The sequence below is a fragment of the Anopheles merus genome, chromosome 2L, assembly GCF_017562075.2.
Source record: "Anopheles merus strain MAF chromosome 2L, AmerM5.1, whole genome shotgun sequence".
NCBI classification, from domain to species: Eukaryota; Metazoa; Arthropoda; class Insecta; order Diptera; family Culicidae; genus Anopheles; species Anopheles merus.
In genome coordinates this window covers 11,779,970-11,798,183 of record NC_054083.1, presented here as the reverse complement: position 1 = coordinate 11,798,183, position 18,214 = coordinate 11,779,970, and the positions used below count along the sequence as shown (strand labels likewise).

The 18,214-nt window shown below is 45.8% G+C and overlaps 1 protein-coding gene across 17 annotated transcripts in view; it reads right to left on the bottom strand.

Annotated features, from left to right (window-relative positions):
- LOC121593624 (CUGBP Elav-like family member 4) overlaps window positions 1-18,214 on the bottom strand; it is a 330,070-nt gene that overhangs the window by 116,315 nt on the left and 195,541 nt on the right. For all 17 annotated transcript variants that reach the window (XM_041916157.1, XM_041916158.1, XM_041916164.1 and 14 more), the window contains one exon: window positions 16,857-16,905. In XM_041916157.1, the coding sequence (XP_041772091.1) occupies window positions 16,857-16,905 (49 nt within the window). The remainder of the gene's footprint in view (window positions 1-16,856; window positions 16,906-18,214) is intronic.

The following is an 18,214-nucleotide window of genomic DNA, read 5'->3' as shown; positions in this document are numbered from 1 at the left end:
TCAGTCGACACTTTGCAGGCCTGTAACTTCGTTAGATAAAAGTGAAGGGAAAGTTTTTCTACTGGGATGTACCCGCAAAAAAAAAACTCCCCGGTGCCCCACCCTCTTTGCCTGTGGCTAGGATTCAAACGTCCCAGCCAAGAAGGTTGAATAGAATGGAAAATTTCGAAGCGAGCGTTGAAACTTAGTGTCAACGCATCGCTTGGCTCGCGCTGAGTTAGCGAACAGGAACGCAAATTGTTCGTCTTGTGAGGCGGCTAGGTAATACAACAGGGCCCAAATCTGTGAGTTAAATAACCCAGGACAGATCGCGGGCTGTAATCGGCTGAAATGGAAGGCCAAAAACTCCTTCAATTCAATAAGCCCGCAGCCAAAAACCGAAAAGAAAAGCAAGACAAAGAAAGTAAAGAGCTCCAAGTGCAGCAAGCGGCAGCGCCAACGAGATTAGACCGAAGATTATTTAGCCTTTAGGGATACATCAAAGTGGGTTGAAAGATATTTGATCGCATATTTAAATCACGTATATTTTCGGTACTAACCAACCTTATCTGAGCGTATCATGTGAACACCAAGCTTAAAAAAGAACCTTTCCGGGGTGGGTGTATAAATAGAATGGATGGATGGATTCACCCGTAACGGAACGGTCGAATTGCAAGGAGCTGAGGCTGGTCGGTTAATCAATGTCGGAACGAAATGGGACAAACATCCCGGTCCCGAAGCAGGCTTTCATTCAAATGATACACGTGTAGCTTCCGTGTAGTATGGAATTGAAAGAGAATTTGAATCCCTACGCTATTGAATTAGTGAGGTGGATGATATGTGCGTGTGCATGTGTGTATGTGTGTACTTAATCGTGTCAAAATCAAATAATTTATTTAGAATCAGCTCACACCTTAACAAGAAGGGACGATAAATTCCAAGTTTGGCTACCGAGGTTCAGCTACTTTGCATAATGAATATGCTTTTCTTTATGCTCTAATCACACGAAAATCATAAAAAATAACTCATCAAATTAAAGTGTGATTGCAATCGTCGGCCGATTCTTAAGAAAGGATCTGCTTGGAAGCCAAAAACATATTTGCTAATTGCAATTCCCCGGAACTGATTTGTGATTTGTCCGACCCAACAGCACAGTCCTCAAACCCATGCCATTTGTTATTGTCCTCTACAGACAAAGTGTACTGCACTGGACACATATCATTAATTTATGGGTAACTATTTCTGCGTAGTCGGAACTCTTGAAGGGGCGTGAAATGAAGGTGCCACAGTTTCAAACAAGGCATCAGTCCAGTGGTAGTGCCGTTCCGAAACTGTGACGAAATGCAGACATAAATTGAAGGTGGCGAAAGGAAACGAACGGACCAGACGAACGACCAGACCATCAACCGCATCGAGCCACCGTTGAATAACCGAGGAAGTTGTTATTGTCGTCCAAATGCAATTCATCATAAAATGCTCTCCAGCCCCATTTCCCTCTAGTTTACGATGTCGCACGCCCTTTGCTGCTGCACCTTCACCTGCGCATCCCTGGTCTGGTGCTTGCAGTCTTGCAGGGCCACATCTCGGGTGCATCGTCATCGGGCTGTCGTGTGAAATGTTTTGACATTTCATCCAACACCCTCGACCTCCGTTTCGGTTCCGGCGCGATCCTTGCCTGCGCGAGCCATTTGGATGGCTCTTGGTGGTTTGCCAACCAACCATCCCAGTAACGCCCGGAAGCAGATGGGCGTCTCGGAGGTTAAATCCCCGAGGGCAATTGCCTCGTTTTCAAGCTTGCTAGTGTTTCCCCCAAAACCCCCGAGAGCCAATGCCCTCTGTGGTAAGGACAAGGACAAGGGAGTACGGAAGTGGCAAACGGAAGCAAAAACTACTTTTCATTCTTCAAGTGCAATCCATCGATCAAGCTACGGAGGCTCCAGAATCTCCTGGCAGACTGCCTGGCCTGCCCAGTACACAGGAAAAAAGTAGAAATAATGAAAAAAATAGCATATAATCGTGACGGAAAAAGCCCGCCAGACTCGACGAGACGCGATAGCTTGACAGTTGCCCCGACAGTGGCAGACAAAGAAAAAATTGCACCCGTCCTATGAAGGCGTTTGGTTGCACCTTGGCCGAGCGACGTTGGGCATGGCGAGGAAGCGAATTGGATATATTATGGTTCGTGTCTGGTTTGCCATCGCCGTTCTAGGAGTTGTTTTCATTGGGCGGTGTGAAGGCAAGTGATGAGAATGCAATTTCTTTCCAGCTTCGTTAGTTTTGGCAGTACCAGTTTTGAGCTGCACCTGAGATATTTTGACGAAATGAATACCACACCCGTAACGTAAACAGTTATTTTATTCTACGAACAAAAATAAATATAAGTAAAATTATTTGATAGTAATACTCTTTCCAGGAGTTTACAGTGCTTCAATATTATAGAGTTCGCAAAGTAAAAATCTATAAGATCTTGCTTACAGTACATTGTAACATTTCTCACATTACAAAACATCTTTGTACCGGGTTTCAAAAGATCGGGTGCATTAACATTCCTTCTAAATTGATGACTTGCAGCACATCTTTCCACTGAACAATCAATCAACGTAACGATACGGAACCAACGTTGTCAAAATGGACGAAGAAACAACCGTTTACAAATGGCTTAATTTGTTGCAGTTAGCAACTCCAATCGCTGTCAAGCGCTCGCGGAAGCCGTTCGCGAATTTCATCAGGCACAAGTTTAACACCCTCGCCACCGCACAAATCTTGACAGCCCTGGGGATGGAAGGCGTAACCGTGAACGATGAAGACGTTGTCCTTTGGAAGGATTTATCGCTTGGACTGCATCGCTGTATTTTGCAGCGGCGTCCGAGGGCGTCCTGTCCCGTACCTCGAGGTGTCTGCAAGCATTCTGCCATTCTGCATAAGCGGGAAAATTGGTTGCCAATCAGCGATGCAACCGCTCACATACAAACCAACGGATTCGCTTGGAAAGCTCAAAATTCACTCGCCGTCATCATCTTTTGTCGGTCGTTTGTCTGCCAAGCGCACGGGACGGGTGACTGATGCTCGTAAATCCGGTTCGCACAGATCGTATCGCATCGTTTCCTTCGTTCGTTCGCCTGGTTCGCAGTGCACAACAATGTAAGATGCTGCATGTTCTCATCACATTGCATGTGACCGTGTGCGACCCAGTCTACGTCTTAGACATTTGATATATTAGATCTCCCTTCCCTTTAATTTTAATACGCTTGCCATTTGCTACACGACAATGCCATACGCTCATGTTTTGATGATGCATGTGTACCATCTTTACACACATGCACCCTTCTCACGTGGTCTGTACGTGTGCTTACGGCTTTGCCGTTGCTTGCCCGAGAGCGTATGCACCACAGCCCTTTGCCGAAGACGTTACTTCCGGTTGAGAACTTAAGTTCGTTAGAACCGACCCGACCGAAACGATGCTCGGGGTAATCGTTTCATGGGGAAAAAGGAGAAGTGGGCAGAGGGCTTTTTCCTCTGTACCGGAATTCTGATGGTGTGGCTTTCGGGTTCGTCTGCTGGAGCAACGTTTCTTGCTCCGTCATCCTGTCGTACTCGTGCATCGTTATATTGACTTCACCACAGAACCATACGGTAAACCATATGGCTCCACGTTGCACGATGCACGGGACAGTCAGAGGCACTGGGTGGGATGAGCTTTAATTGAAATTAAAGCTTGGCAGGATGACAGCTAAAGATGTCAAACAAATACTTTGAGCTGCAAGCATGTTCTATTGATTTACGGCCATCGAACGGTTAAGTTGAAGACATGAGGGTTTTAGCGCGATAAGACGAAAAATCTCTTTTGTGGAGCGTTCACATATGGGTCTTATCTTGGGCATGATTGAAAAGCAAACAGATATAATGTACAGTGGTAGCTTTCCCATGCTAAAAGGTATCGAATAAAGCTACTCCATGAAATGAAATATCATCTGAGGTCTTCCACTCTACTTTAACTAAAACTAATTCCATATAAAAATAGGTGACAAAAGATGAGTAACATCATACCAGAAATGAGACATCAAACCATGTATTCCCTTCATCGCTCTTTGGGGAGAAACTTGAAGTCCTTAAAGCTGTGCCAACCTGTCAAGGACATTTTTTATGGCCTTCATCATCCAACCCGGCAACTTCCAGCACGAAATACCTGCCTTCGCCGCGCTTCACGCATTGCAAACCAATCCGATGTAATATTGTGTCATCTTCTGGTCTCGTCACCTAATATTTATTCGATGACATCAACAAAAGTGGAAATCTTGCCTCATAACCCAGCGATGATACCCGAAAGAAGACGATATTTACGATAGAATGGTTCCACAAGCATACAGCCGTCAGCCATCGCCAGATAGAGACACATCGTCAACCTTCCAACGATGACGTTGTTTGTTTGCTGGCCACAAAATTTATGGCCACAACAGACGTTCGCAAACGCGTTTGGGCTTCTATGTGTGTGTGTGTGTTTGTGTGTCTGTTTGTGAAAGATTGAACACACGTTTGACATTTTTTACCCTCAATTCGATGGTGAAAATCAATCGTAAACGGTCGTAGCGACCAAAGGGAAGAGTGAAGCAAAATCATCGCCCCAACGCGCACTGAGGATAAAATGTCTTTTGTGGTGAGAACATAGCTCCCACACATGACTCCGGTATGCTGGAGGGATGTTCGTTTTTCTTTTTTCAATCATACACACCATACTTTGCACCTCCCGGGGTGGGAAACGGTTTGCTCGATGCGAAGAAGATAATACGAATATTGCCTGGCTCATTTTGTCAACCGATTCCGGGGCCATCGCCGTCTGCTGCTTTAAAGTAGGACACTGACATGAACCGCCGAGATCCTTTTACGCTCCAGTTCGATCCCTTCTCAGGGATCGTCTCCCCTATGCCACTCTTCACTTAGTTCGAACCCGGGCAAGATTCAATCATTTGCTTAGGGTATTTGGCACTGGATTTGGCTCTAAACTCGTTTGGTTTGGTATCGATTTTTTCCTCATCACCTTGACAAGCCCATGAATTCTTCTTCCGCCAGCGCTGGGGAAAACATCTACCCTACCGACGTGTGTTGGTGAGTCTTCCTTCCAGGCAGATAATAAAATCAATTCAAATAACGACTACAACCGAGGCAAAATCAAAGTGACAGGATGGAAAAAAGAAGAATAAAGCGACTGGGAGGAAAAATAAAATCCACCGACACTGGTGGAAGCGTTTCATGTTCGGCACAAACCCTCCTTTTCCACCGGGAAGGGATCCGGATGGTTCCGGACCACCCGAATCTGGCCGGAGACACGGAAACGTTCGGTGCGGCGGCGAGTTTTTGGACGCTTAAGGACAAAAACCGTACGCCACCCGTCCTGCCGCTGTCACACCAGCATCCTCTTTTCCCGTATCGATCCCTTCCGCCTGCATCCACGTTGGTTGCTATCCTAATTTGATGGAGAAAAGATTTAGGGGTACTCATTTTCCTTTTGAAGTGAAACAAGCAGAAGTTGATTGGGATGGAATAAAAAGGTACGCCGGGCTTCCCGTTTTTGGACCGGCGAATAGCGACCAACCGTACAGAAGGGGGAAGGAGCTAGCAAAAAAAACTGTCATCCCACTGGAGGAAACCCTAGCAACCCGGAAAGGGCGCGGGGAAAAAGAATCGAAAGGGCGAAACAAAATTCGTAGAACAAAGAAAGCGTGCGTTCGGGAGCCACAGTATTGACAATAAATGTTATTTTGTTTTACAATGGGACAGCAACGCGTTGGGGAACCACGTTGGTGAATGCGGTGGCTTTCCGCACACTGTTACGATAATGGCAAAGATGTTTTTCCATTGGCCTTTTTGTGCTGTGTGTGTGTTTTCTTCGTTTTTTTTTGTTTGTTGTTGGGCTGGAGTTTGTCTCATTTCCGGGGACTTTTCTTGCTTCATTCACAGGATTTCCTGTCGATCAATCCAAATCCAAAAGGATATGACAGAAAGAAAGAAAAATCAAGACTTTGAAGAATTTGAAACTGTTCTTAATGAAAAAGGAAGTTGCTCTCATCAATGCAATTTGATGAATGGTTGAATCAATATGAATTTTGTATAAATATTCATACTCAACACAAACAGGCACATCTGTCACCGACGTCGGGCTTCGGTTTGGAAAACTTAAAATAAAATTAAAAAAGTTTTCATGTTGAACCGAGAAAGTGTTTTACATTTGGTTGGCTTGCGAGTGCAGACCACTCGCAGACTCCATTTTTATCCCCACCAACCGAACCAATACAGCATACACTGTCCAATCAATGAAGCAGAAATGCTGAAAACCAAATGCCACAAATCCAAAACCGAATCACACTTGGGGAAAGCATACCGTCTGCAGCACTAATGTGAAAGAGGTTCATAAAACTTTCACGACCCTCATCAGTATAAATTGATAGCAAATTATTTATTTTCATAAATTATTCATCCTAAAAACTCCCACACGCCTGCTTGCGCTTCGTTTTTCTCACATTATTGACGCCTTTGCGCGTCGACGGCAAACGGTGAGCTAGTCTCGCTTTGTCATGTCCTTGCAATGGGTACGGTGATAGCGGTAGCAGGATTGGAACATTCTTCTCGCCCAGTTCAGCCAAAGCAACCGACACTGGTGGCAGGTGAAAGTAAAAGGTTACTTTTCGCTAGCTGCCTCGGGTTTACCATCCAACTCCACAGACGGGGAGCGTACGAGAGAGTCTGGCCACGTGTTGAGAACGAAGGGTTTACTTAGGGGCGAAACCAAACACCTCCCAACGCCGGAAAACGAGATCGAGTAAAATCCTTCGAAAAGGGACATGGGATTGCCAATTCCTCCAACTATTTTGGGGTGGATTTCGTTTGCTTGAACAGGTAAGGTATCACAAAAACACTTACACACACACACAACGCACACACACAAACATACACATGACTTAAATCTTATTCCACTGGCAAGCAGAAGTGAGGCAACCTTTCGGGACTGAATTTGGCAACGCGTTAAGGTACATGTTTTCCCGCGCCGTTGCTGTCACACATGTGATGGTTTTGGATTTTGGTCGCATAAAATGTATAAATAAACAGCGGCACTAGAAATGGATTTCACACCAGCGAATATGTCATAAGCTACTCCCTTGCTCCAATAGCTTCCTGAAAGCTTCCCACCTATTTCAGCGCACCACGAAAACAAGCAAGATCGAGAGACGCGGTTTTCTGCTACAGTGCAGCTGCTAAAAATGTTGTGATTTTGTGCCTCTTTCACCACTCCACATTAAATGCTGGCAGCTTAGACATGCAAATTGAAATTGAATATCACAAAAACGAGTACAGCTTCTGCTGATTCCAGGTGGCAACATCTTCCCGGTAGGGATTCTTTTTTCCCACTGGAGCGTAAGATAAAAACGCCCTCCAATGTATGCTTTACCCTTAAGAAAACGTCGAATGAGCATGTGTCTTGAACTCGCCGTTAAGTAAAATCAGTTCCAGCACACGCGGGAATGAGTTTCTTGCAGCGGGGTGAGCTTCGTGCTTGCCTGGTTTCTCCTGGCGACAATAATGTTTGTGATTATCTGTAATTGTAGTTCCCCGTAACTTTTCCCCTCCATCACACAGACGACCCGTCCCAAGGCACTGGGACAGCTTTAATGTAATGTAATGTAATCACGTGTCGGAACATATGTTTGGCAAAATTATGTCGACACCCACACGAGGACACAGAGGTCGAGCACCTTCAACGGCAGCAGTCGGCCAGAGCCGCGCCGGGCGGCAAGTTCAACAAACTTAACCTCCGAGCCACATCAAGGCGGCAATGTGTACGATGCTACAGCAAACTGTCCAAAGGGGCTGTACGTTTCACATTTCATTGCATCCGGACGCGTTTGGTACGCGTTAAGGGGGAGAGAAAACATACTTGCACACATACTAACGAAGGAAAAAAATCGATTAATGGATTAGCGTGGAGGTGGCATCGATTTTTGTCCGACCGACAACCAAAAACCACCCTCCGTTGCAACTGCTATGCGCTGTGTAACGCCTGCCTGGTTTAAGAAGCTCCAGTTTGCAGTAGCCTTAATCCACCGTGTCACGGCTGTTGTGGGCAAATGTGGCTTATTGTTCTTCCGGTGGGTTGTTTCTTTTCTGCTCTCTCTTTCTCTCTCTCTCTCTCTCTCTCTCTCTCTCTTTCGCTTCCAGACCAGACGGATGGCTAAGCTCAAATGCTACACCCAAATGAGACACATAAAATTGTACGATATTGTACACGTTCACATGTGTTTGGGTAAACGAATGTGTGGAGCGGCGTCTGCACACGCTGTTTTATAATCCAACGGCACGCTTCACCACCACGACGTGGAAACGCCTGGCAACAGGAAGGATGTGTGTTGCTTTTAGACATGGTTTCTGCCTCAAATACCCACCATTTCCATCCCAACCCAGAGTGGCGTGGGTGGCGAAGGAGCCAAAAGCGAAGAGAGAAAAAAGTGAAAAACAACCAGCATGGCTCACGAACCAAATCACGTTTTATTCTTTCCACTTGCGTTTGCGTTTCTTTTTTGCTGTTGTTGTTGCTGCTGCTGCTGTTGCTGCTTCTGCCCAACAAAAACGCAATGAATTCCCTTGCGGCGCACTCACGCTGCGTTCGTTACGTTAAATGAAGATGAATGATGTAATCAAACTCGTGTGAATACACCCGAAGCACACGAAAAACACGCAACCCAATCCACCACCGGCGGTGCAAAGGTCTGCCGGGATAAAGGAGAGAGGGAGCGAGGGATAAATAAAGGAAACACACAGCCCAAACCAAACACGTGCCTCCTTTCGGCGCAAATGTAAATCGGCACGGGGAAAATTACGCACACAACAGGATCTCCCCCCGCCTGCCCCGTTGACGTTCCGACGTTCGAAAAGCAATCCATCCGCAACGCAACGGCCGCTCAAGTCGCGAAATCCCAGCTCCGCGACTGGCACGTGGGAGAAGTCTTCAATTGATTGTGATGAATGTGTGTACAAATTAAATAACATAAAAAGTACATAAAAATAATCATCAATTCCACGCATTCCGACGGATGGCACTTCGTGATTCCCCTTACCTTTGCAAAGGTGCTGGTGGCGTTTGGGGTTGTAATACTTACAGTACACCTCTTTACAAAAGTGGTTGTGTTGTGAAATTATGTGGAGTGTAAAAAAAAAAACAAAAAACAACGCCCACTGACAACAGCCACCAACGAGCCCTTGTTTGATGGGTACGTGTTGTACGTGAGTTTATGAGCTGTTGGCCAAACGGTGTTTGCATTATGCAGCAAACGGAACGGAGTGTACGCGAACTGCGACAACGGGGGTGTAGCAACCTGGCAGCAAACTGGCAAACTGTAGCTGATATAAATTTTATGAATTACAAATCAGATATCCGAGCCATCCCTTTGCCCAACTGGCGGGGCCGCAAATGGCAGCAGCAGGCTCTGTTCTTCACCCCATCAAGAGACCCGGTGTGTAGGCCGTAATTGAGCAATCTGTCTAATGGACGGTGGTTTTAGGTTTGTTTGAAAAGGATACACATGGGGTGTATGAGTTGGTGCTGGAACAAGAATAATTTACATCGTGCTCGGCTTTCAGTGAGTGGATTGATTGTGGTCAATGTCGATCAGTGTGGAGTTGTTGATGGAATGAAAGTTTCAAGCTATCATTTTCAGCCATTAATGTCAGATGTACATTATTTTACCGCGCAACTTGCACAGCGACTTTTTCTCTATTAAAACGTAACAAAGAAGTGCAATGAAAGCTGGCCCTTGTCGAGTAAAATGTGTTTTATGTCGGAAAACAAGACCATTTTCCATTGCGTCACAGATCGGTTCCGGCATTTGCTTTTGTGCTCCTGGAACGAGCCATAAAGAAAGTTTTGCCCAGGTAGTAACAACCATAAATGTTAATGTATTCCAGGACCGGCCAAGAGCACATGCCGGGAACGAGAAAGTGCGAACAAAAAAAAAAAAAAAAGCTGACCATTTCGTCATTTCGCCGTTGCGCGTCCGAGCGTTGGCTGCATCCGAGATCGATACATTTAAAAACTCGACAGTCTGGAGCTGAACCGGCCACCGACCACCTTTTGCCAATTGGCCATTTTGCATTCCCCTTCCCCCGACCTACACATGCTATCTACTTTTATGATTGTTTCGAAACTGAGTCCGGCTAGTTGATATTCACTGCGGCACGAGCGCAATATCGTTTAGTGTTTGTCTAAACGGTCACCCCCGTGCACTCGGTCGTGAGCTTTGTGTGTGTCCTTTCCATTTATTTGATCGCTTGACGCCGGTTTGCCTTTTTTTGCACAACCATTCACCATTCATTAGAAAGGTTCAAAAAAGGGAGTTAGTGGGTTGAGGACTCGAAAAACAAAGCAAAAAAAAACAAGCAAACCCGCCCTTTCCGGCTAACCAAGAAAGTACACGGTTCCATCCCGAACGCTGCCCCATTCCGAACTCCCGTCCCGCCGACCCCCGCAACAAAGGGTCATCTCTTGGACCAAGTTGCTTGCAGCAACATCCAGCAAACACGAACACACGTATACAAACGGCCTTGGAAAAGCCTATTGTTTAATGCAACCTTTACGCTTCATAAAAAATGCCTCGTGGCGCTTCGACTAGTAGGAGTAGTTGGGGCAGTAAAAAAGTCGAGCCTAGCCTTTTTTTACTCCCGCCCGTCCCAGCGCCCCGACGACACCCCGTGTGTAATAGGCATAAAGAAAGACATTCATTCGCTTGTCCCCGAGACCCGCAGCCGGGTGGGTGTTTGGTAGGTGTTGCTTTTGTTCCACTCCACACTCCACTCCTCTACCCCTGCACACCCTTGGCACAAGCAAATCCGTGACCATACACTGGTGCAGATACAATGTGGTACGGTAATTTGCATACCATCAGATAGGAGTGGGAAGCAGGCAATGGCAATAGACGAGGGTGTGTTTGGTGAACGAGCATTTGTCGATAAAGGTGAAAACGTCGCAGGGCAAGAAGGACGGACAGACAGACGAGAAACTCGCTGAACGTTAGCTTAGGAAAATGAGCGTACAGATGACTCGGCGTAGAGGAACGAAGGACCCAACCATGCAAAGGGGAAGCGGACAAAGCAAGCACCACACACACACAAGTGGAAAAAATTAGTGATATAACCGAGTTCCGTTGTAAATGAGATAATTTGAATTAATGGTGTATCTTGGCCCCATTTTCGTCGTCATCGTCGCCGTTGTCGTTCTCTACGAGCTGACCTCTCGTGGTTGCCGTGGTTGGAGTGATCGTTTCAATCTCCCTCCCCTTGCTCGCTATTTTACAAACGCTCGTTATCTTATGCCAGGGGAGGGCGGAGGGTATCGGGGTTTTGTTTTTCCTATTCCTCTTCTGCACACCCGCAGTGGTGTATTGTCTTCTGTACAGCATTCCTGCACAGTGTTAAGGTGCTCCTGATGTTAGTGTGTTTTGTCCCTCTCTTTTGCTAGATACTTGCCCAGCCACAGTGCCTGAATAGTGCCCGAAGCAAGAAACGATTGTAAAAGCATTTCTCTGAAAAAAAAACAAAGAGCAATGCAAAAAAGAAACACCGAAAAATATTCTTTCGTTGGTCACATCCGGAAAACAGTAATGACTTCAACACCGTACAAATACACCCCCAAATTCTGGAGAAAACTGCACGACCAAAGCGGTAGCAGACCAAACAGGAACAAAGCTGGCTGTTGGGATGAAAACTTTTTAAATTAGGTACTGGATTGGAAGTGCGGCTTTTTGTCGTGCTATCTCCATTCTGCCATTCCCCAGCAGTTGGTCCAGTTGGTCAGTTGCTTGTTAGTATCGTTGTCGCTGTGTGCATCCACGGGACTACGGTTGGGAATTTTATGGACCAATTTGCTTCTTCGGTGCGATAATTGAGCAAACATTTGGTGACACCGTCCCTTTTGGTGGTGTGTGCTGGTGGGAGCGGTTTGATTTAACGGCTTCACCTCGGCACTGGGTATGGTATGGCACGTGAAACATGGTAAAATGATAATTTTTATGGTGTGTTTGCGCTCCGCACATCTCATCTGCTGGCAGGAGGAATAATTATCAAAAGTTTGAAAGATAAGATGTAAACGATTGCCGATACAGCACTTCATCTAGAATCGCCACAAATGGACGCACAAACCACGGCAACATTAATTGCGAAAGTTACGTGCCGTTTACTCTAAGTGCAAAAAAAACTGTCAGGTTTTCCCATGTTGAGTCAGGCTATCGGGTCCTTAAGCATGCACCGGAGCGCAGCCATTCAATTCATCAAAAGCGCACAGCAGCGAAACGGGGAACCAAGCTATAAAAGTGCCATCACCTGTGCCTCAATGCATGGAGCGCGTGCACATGCTACTGCACGAGTGCAATAAAGTTGCGTGCATGGATCTTCAAACTGTTGCTGCTGCCAGCACTACCACAATAAACCACCGGCAAATTCAACCGTCCTATCGTTTGGTTTGCCGGACGCGGTCGCGCTGTGTGGTGTGGTTTGCACATAGCACGCGCCCACCATCGAGGAAAATGACTGACATTCCCAATGAAATATTCAGAACTTTTCTATGAATTGAAACCAACCGAACGGGCAAGCGGTGCCGTGTGAGCAGTGCGCATGGCTGCCTCCTCCCTAATGGGAGCAATCAGTCGACTAATGTGTTGAAATTTTACCGTTCATTTCCTCTCCCTAGAGGGATAAAAAGGGATGATATATGGATTCCCCGTTCGTTGCATTCCATAGATTTTTGCTATCGTTCATGTAGTTGCTTTTTTTGTTTTACAAATTGTTCGGCGTTGAAATTGATGCTTTTTACCGTCCGCTAAACTGGCCACAGTTATTAAAGACTGGGCTGGACTCTCTATGCTTTACTTTTATTCACTCTCGTTGATAGCCGGTGTACACCTGAAGCGATTATAGAACGCTGTTTTGGCAGCGTTATCGATGCAGCAACTAAATTACGAGCAGCTTACTCATATACCCATCCTTTGTGTTATCTGTTTTACACCGCTGTACACCGGTTTGGAAGGACCTAAATTTCATTATTTTCCCACTAGAAATATCTGCACGTTTTTCTCGCGTCTCGTGCTCGTATCATTTTGTCTCTGGCAGCTCTACCACGTTGTGTGTAATTACTGTTTTGATGCGCTGTTTAAAGTGTAAGAATTTAATTTACTCACACAAACCCTATTTGGCACGTCTGAATGGAGGCATTTGATGCTACGGAGGCGTTGGGTCGTTTACCGTGGTGTGTTTTTTTTGCCCCTTTCCATCTCTTATCCCGTTGCCTAGTGTGGTTGTGAGAAAGCAAGCTCAGCAAGCGTCTTAAAATTACATTTACGTTCAGCGCCGGCATCTTGGGCCTGGTTCGGTTCGGTTCGGGTTTGGCACACAAACTCACACCCCATTCAGCAGTGAGTGTGTGTCAGCTGGTCTGGCTGAGAAACACCTGCTAATGACAATGTAATTTTCCTAATGGAAAATTGCTTCGCTAAGTTTGCTACGCCCACGTATCGGGGAGAGGGCATAGAGAACATGCGGACATGGGTGGCCCGGTTCACTGGATCGCAGTCCCGTCTTTGGCAAAACTTTTACGTTCGACAGTAAGATGTGGCAGGTGATGGTGGTGATTCTCAGCCTCAGCTACGATAGACCTGTCACTCATCCGCCAAATCCTCCATAATCGCACACCACAAACCATCATCCGAGCAAGTGGCGCGTCTCACTCAGCCCCGGACCCGAAGAACCCGACCGAGCAAGAAAATGGTGAAATACTCACACCCCAGGCCTCGATCGAAGTTCCGGGGACGATCCCGGGAGAGCGGCAGTAAAGGTTTCGATTTTAATTTGATCAAATTATCAAACCTTCTTGCTGACAGCCCTTTTCGGTGCCCGACACCGTACGGGACGTGTTCTACGTGTTCTACGTGGATGAGCTTGTCTAACCCGTTGACGGGCGTTCAGGGGAGTGGAATCTATCGGGCTAGTTTTTACGTCACAGAAAGAAAAGGGGAGAGGCGAAAGTTGTCCGGAGCCGCGGGGAAAAGGATGGATTGTAAAACATGGGAAAGGATTAAGGCAATTACTGAAACATTGCACACATGTCGCCTTGCCAGTAACAGGTAACAGGAATGACGAAGATTGAAGCGTAGCCGAACGCTACGGACGGCGTGTTGTTTGCGGGACTAATTTTCGGGCAACGGTTTAATCGAGCAGTAGGGTTTGTCTTATCATAAATCTTGCCTCGTACGGAGGAGTTCGAATCGGGAAGGAGCTGGGAGAGTAACAAATAATACGCATCAGGCGTACAATGTGAAACACACTATAGGAGCGAGACTGAACATAAGCAGGGAAATGCTAACAAAGGCATCAGTAACTGTAGCTTATTACAGTTCTTTTTTTTTTCTTGCTGAAACTCGTGTACCGCAGTCCTTCCAGCTAGACCGTTTCATTTGCTTGATTAGTTTACGCCTCTTCCTGCCCTCGCATATTGTTACACCTCATCGGACTACTGCTGTGGTGATGATGTTTGTTTTACAATTTTTTAATCGTAAACATGCACATTTGTCGCCATGCAACGCCATTTATCAAATGAAAATTGCTTTCACCGAGACACGCGGGGTAGGGAGCACCCGGTGCCACGCAAAGAATGCGGAAGGTGACGATAACCGACCAAAACCCACCCCACTGGTAGCGGAGGAGGAAAAGGCTCGCAAAGTGTATCACAGCAATTTGCTATTAAGTCTTTTACAGGCCGCAGAGCCGGACCCAGGAGGGGAAAAGGTAGTTCCGGTGCCTTTTCCGTGTTCTTGTGTGGCTCTGAGATGGCGACACACAACTGTGCGGGGACGGTAATGTTTATGGAGATTTATTAGCATTCTCATAACTCGCCCTCTGACTTTTGCTCCGTACCATCAGCCTCGCCTCTCCTCTCTCAGCCCATTTTCTGTACTCTGCCAGATGCCTAGTTGCTGCCGCTAATGAAATCTTCGTCGCCGGGCCTGTGTATGCCATGCGCAAGATTCTTCCGTTTCAACCTTAAATTTGGGCATTTGTTGCTGCAGTTCAGTGACCGTGGCAGGCGGAGGGAACGAGCACGGCAAAGAGAGGGAGAGAAAAAAAAGATCATTTGCTGTTTGTGCTCGGTGTACATAAATTTTAATAACGTAACACATAAAGCTGATGGAGCAAGTTTTGTCATTTGTTGGGGTGTTGTCGGTTCGTAGACGTGGACCATGGAGACTTTGCACTTCATCGCTCGTCCTGCAAAACCCTCAAGACGCGTCACCCAAAGGTCGAATGGTCCTTTCCGTGTAGGACACGGAAAACATGTGTGTATATGTGTGTGTGCGCGCCAAAAACTGTTTCAAAGCCCTATTACAACACATCAACCAGAACTGGCACAATGCCTCGGTACCCACTTTACCCTGGGTGCGTGCAGTAGTACAAGCAACTAGAGAACCTTCATAAAGCTATAGCAACACTGCTGGTGGGAGATGTACAGTGTTGCCAAGGTTATTATTATTAAATATCAAAAGACATATTTTGTTTGCTTTGCAGCAGCATCCAAAAACAACGCCCTCGACGAAACCGTACAAAGCGTTATGGTGCCTTCCTACGCTGCTGTCGTTTCCGGACGCTTACGAAGTGAACGTTGCAAAACACGAACGCTTTTGATTGCGGCCTTGGCGGACCCATTTTATCTTTCGTTTTTGGTGAAACGAGTAACATTAGGTAATTTATATTGCTGGAAATTATTTCATTAGCATGATATTAAAGTATGTAACGCTGCTGTGAGGCCAGATTGGTACTACGTTTGGTAGGAGGGTAGCCCTAATGGACATGTTCAGGATGACTTTAAACAGTGCAATAAGAGTTTCCTTCCTTTACAGATGGCACAGTATCATTGGAATCACAAAGCAAGGATGTATTTGATCTTCAAAAGCGTCGTTTCAGATAACTGTTTACGATAGGCTGACTGGATAAATTGGTGGCTGGCGTGTGGTTTGAGGGCGTGTGAAATAGCAACCATTTGATTTCAACAATTTTATACATATATATTCATTCATCTCGTATCAGCCCTACCAATCTGGCCACTTTTGAATCAAACCAATCGTCGTGAATCAGAGTGAATTGTGTGCCAACAAAGCAGCACATCGACGCGTTTGCGATGCTATCTTGAATGATTGCCCACCACTGTGGCTGTTAGTGTACCGGTGGTGGTGGCGGGGACCGAGGGAAAGCAAGATAAATGGCACCGTTTTTCGCGATTGAATTTTGGCGTGAATTTATGATTATTTTAGCTCTTTCCAAATGGGTTCTCAGCTGGCGTCCGCAATACAGCCAGGTACAGAGTAGGAAAGAATGGTTATGCGCTTCCCCAAAAACCCAACATAAAACAAAGAGAAGATCATTTTCATCCAACAGGCATTTGGCAGTCGCGATGAACGATGGTGATTTTTCAATGCAATGGTAAATTTACTCACGCTGCACCAGTGGCAGATTTATTTTACCCAGTACCAAAATATTGACAAAAGTTAGATGAAACTTAGCGGATGAAGTGCTGTGATGATTTCTGTGCGTTGCGAACGTGAATGGAGAGAAACTGTGTCGGTTGGACTTTAATTCTTTTTACCACTTGCTAAACTTCTCGCCTTTCAAAGAAATTTAAATGCTAAACTGGTGCTTCAATGTAGCAAGTCGATGGTGGCGGGGGGTGTGTGGGGAAAATGTAACTCAACATAAAAACAATCCAAAACGTAATGAAAAAGACAGCAAATAGTGGTAATTTTCGGGAGGAAAGATCCACGTAAACCAAGCAAAACGAGCAAATCGTAACTTACCACCGCGGTTCTCGCTATCCGCTGGCTTGACTTGAATAGCACGGTTCATCTGTTGGGAAGAGAGCAAGAGGAAGAAAAAGAAGAATGTTAGATCTGATTTTCATTATATCGTTCGCATTATGCTTTACGACCACGCGCCGACTCGGTCACGGGGATGTTATCGAATGAACGCAATAAAATTGTAAAGGCATAATTTAGGCAGGCCACTGCTGCTGGTACTGCTTTCAACCATCGCCTACACTACACGCCCGGCATGGAAATTCCAATGTGCGAACAAGACATTTAGCCTCCCTGTTACATGCTTCTGGCCGGCAATGCTGCCAAGGAGTGATTTGGAATGGAAAAGCGTTTTCCTTCACCAGCGGTGGAGCGGTACGGGTGTGGCTTTGGTTGTAAAAGGAAATTTTAATGTATTCTGGTTTTTAATTTATATTCAATTCCAGCCTCTACGGTGGAAACCCCTCAACGGAGTGCCCTTCTCGCCCGCACCCATCTATTTGTTTAGTGTGTGTGTGGCAAACCCGGGAATGAAAGCGATTTTCTTCGCCAACAGCAAGCAAGACGTGGAAATGAGAAAGCAAAAGCCACTCGGTTTGCTGTAAACGGCAGCGTGTTGAGGCGTTTGAAATTGGGGAATTAAATTTCCCTCCACCGCAACAAAGAAGCCCTCAAAACACACGGCACTCAAAAGAAAGGCGCACCACGGCAGGCTGAGATTCCGTATCAATGTTTTTCGGTTGCGATCGCGAACAGCTCGACGCACTGCATGTGGGTGGTTGTTTAACGAAAATGATAAAAGGTTTCTTGAGGGTTTCCACCAACGCTAGGTGCTACGGTATAAAGCTTTCGATATTTCGTACAAAACTGGTTGGGAAAATTGTCATAATGTACGAAAAATTTAGCAAAATGATCCATATTATCCAACTTACAAGGGGATCTAATTAATTGAAACGTAATAATTATTCAAAACCGAGTCAAATATATCGTAATAAAATGTGTTGAATGATCGGAAATTGGTATATTTTCAGAATAATATAATAGTAAGGTTTTCTTTTACAGTTAAACAGTTCTACTATGAATGCAACCCTGTTTTATGTAAGATAAGTTTATATGCTAATCAGCCTTACTTCAATACACAGTTTTTGAGACCATTTAAATTTAATATTCATTCCAAATTCATGCATTTTCGAGTGTTTTCCATTTTGTCAACTTTTAGCGGTAAAGGCATTTCTTAACCACAAAGCCGTGCGAGCTGTGAACGCACCCGTCGACCAGAAACTGCAGAAATCTGGTTGCCAAAAGACGCAAGCATTTAATGGCTCGCAGCCATGGTGAACGCCAAATTTATGTTCCCGTCT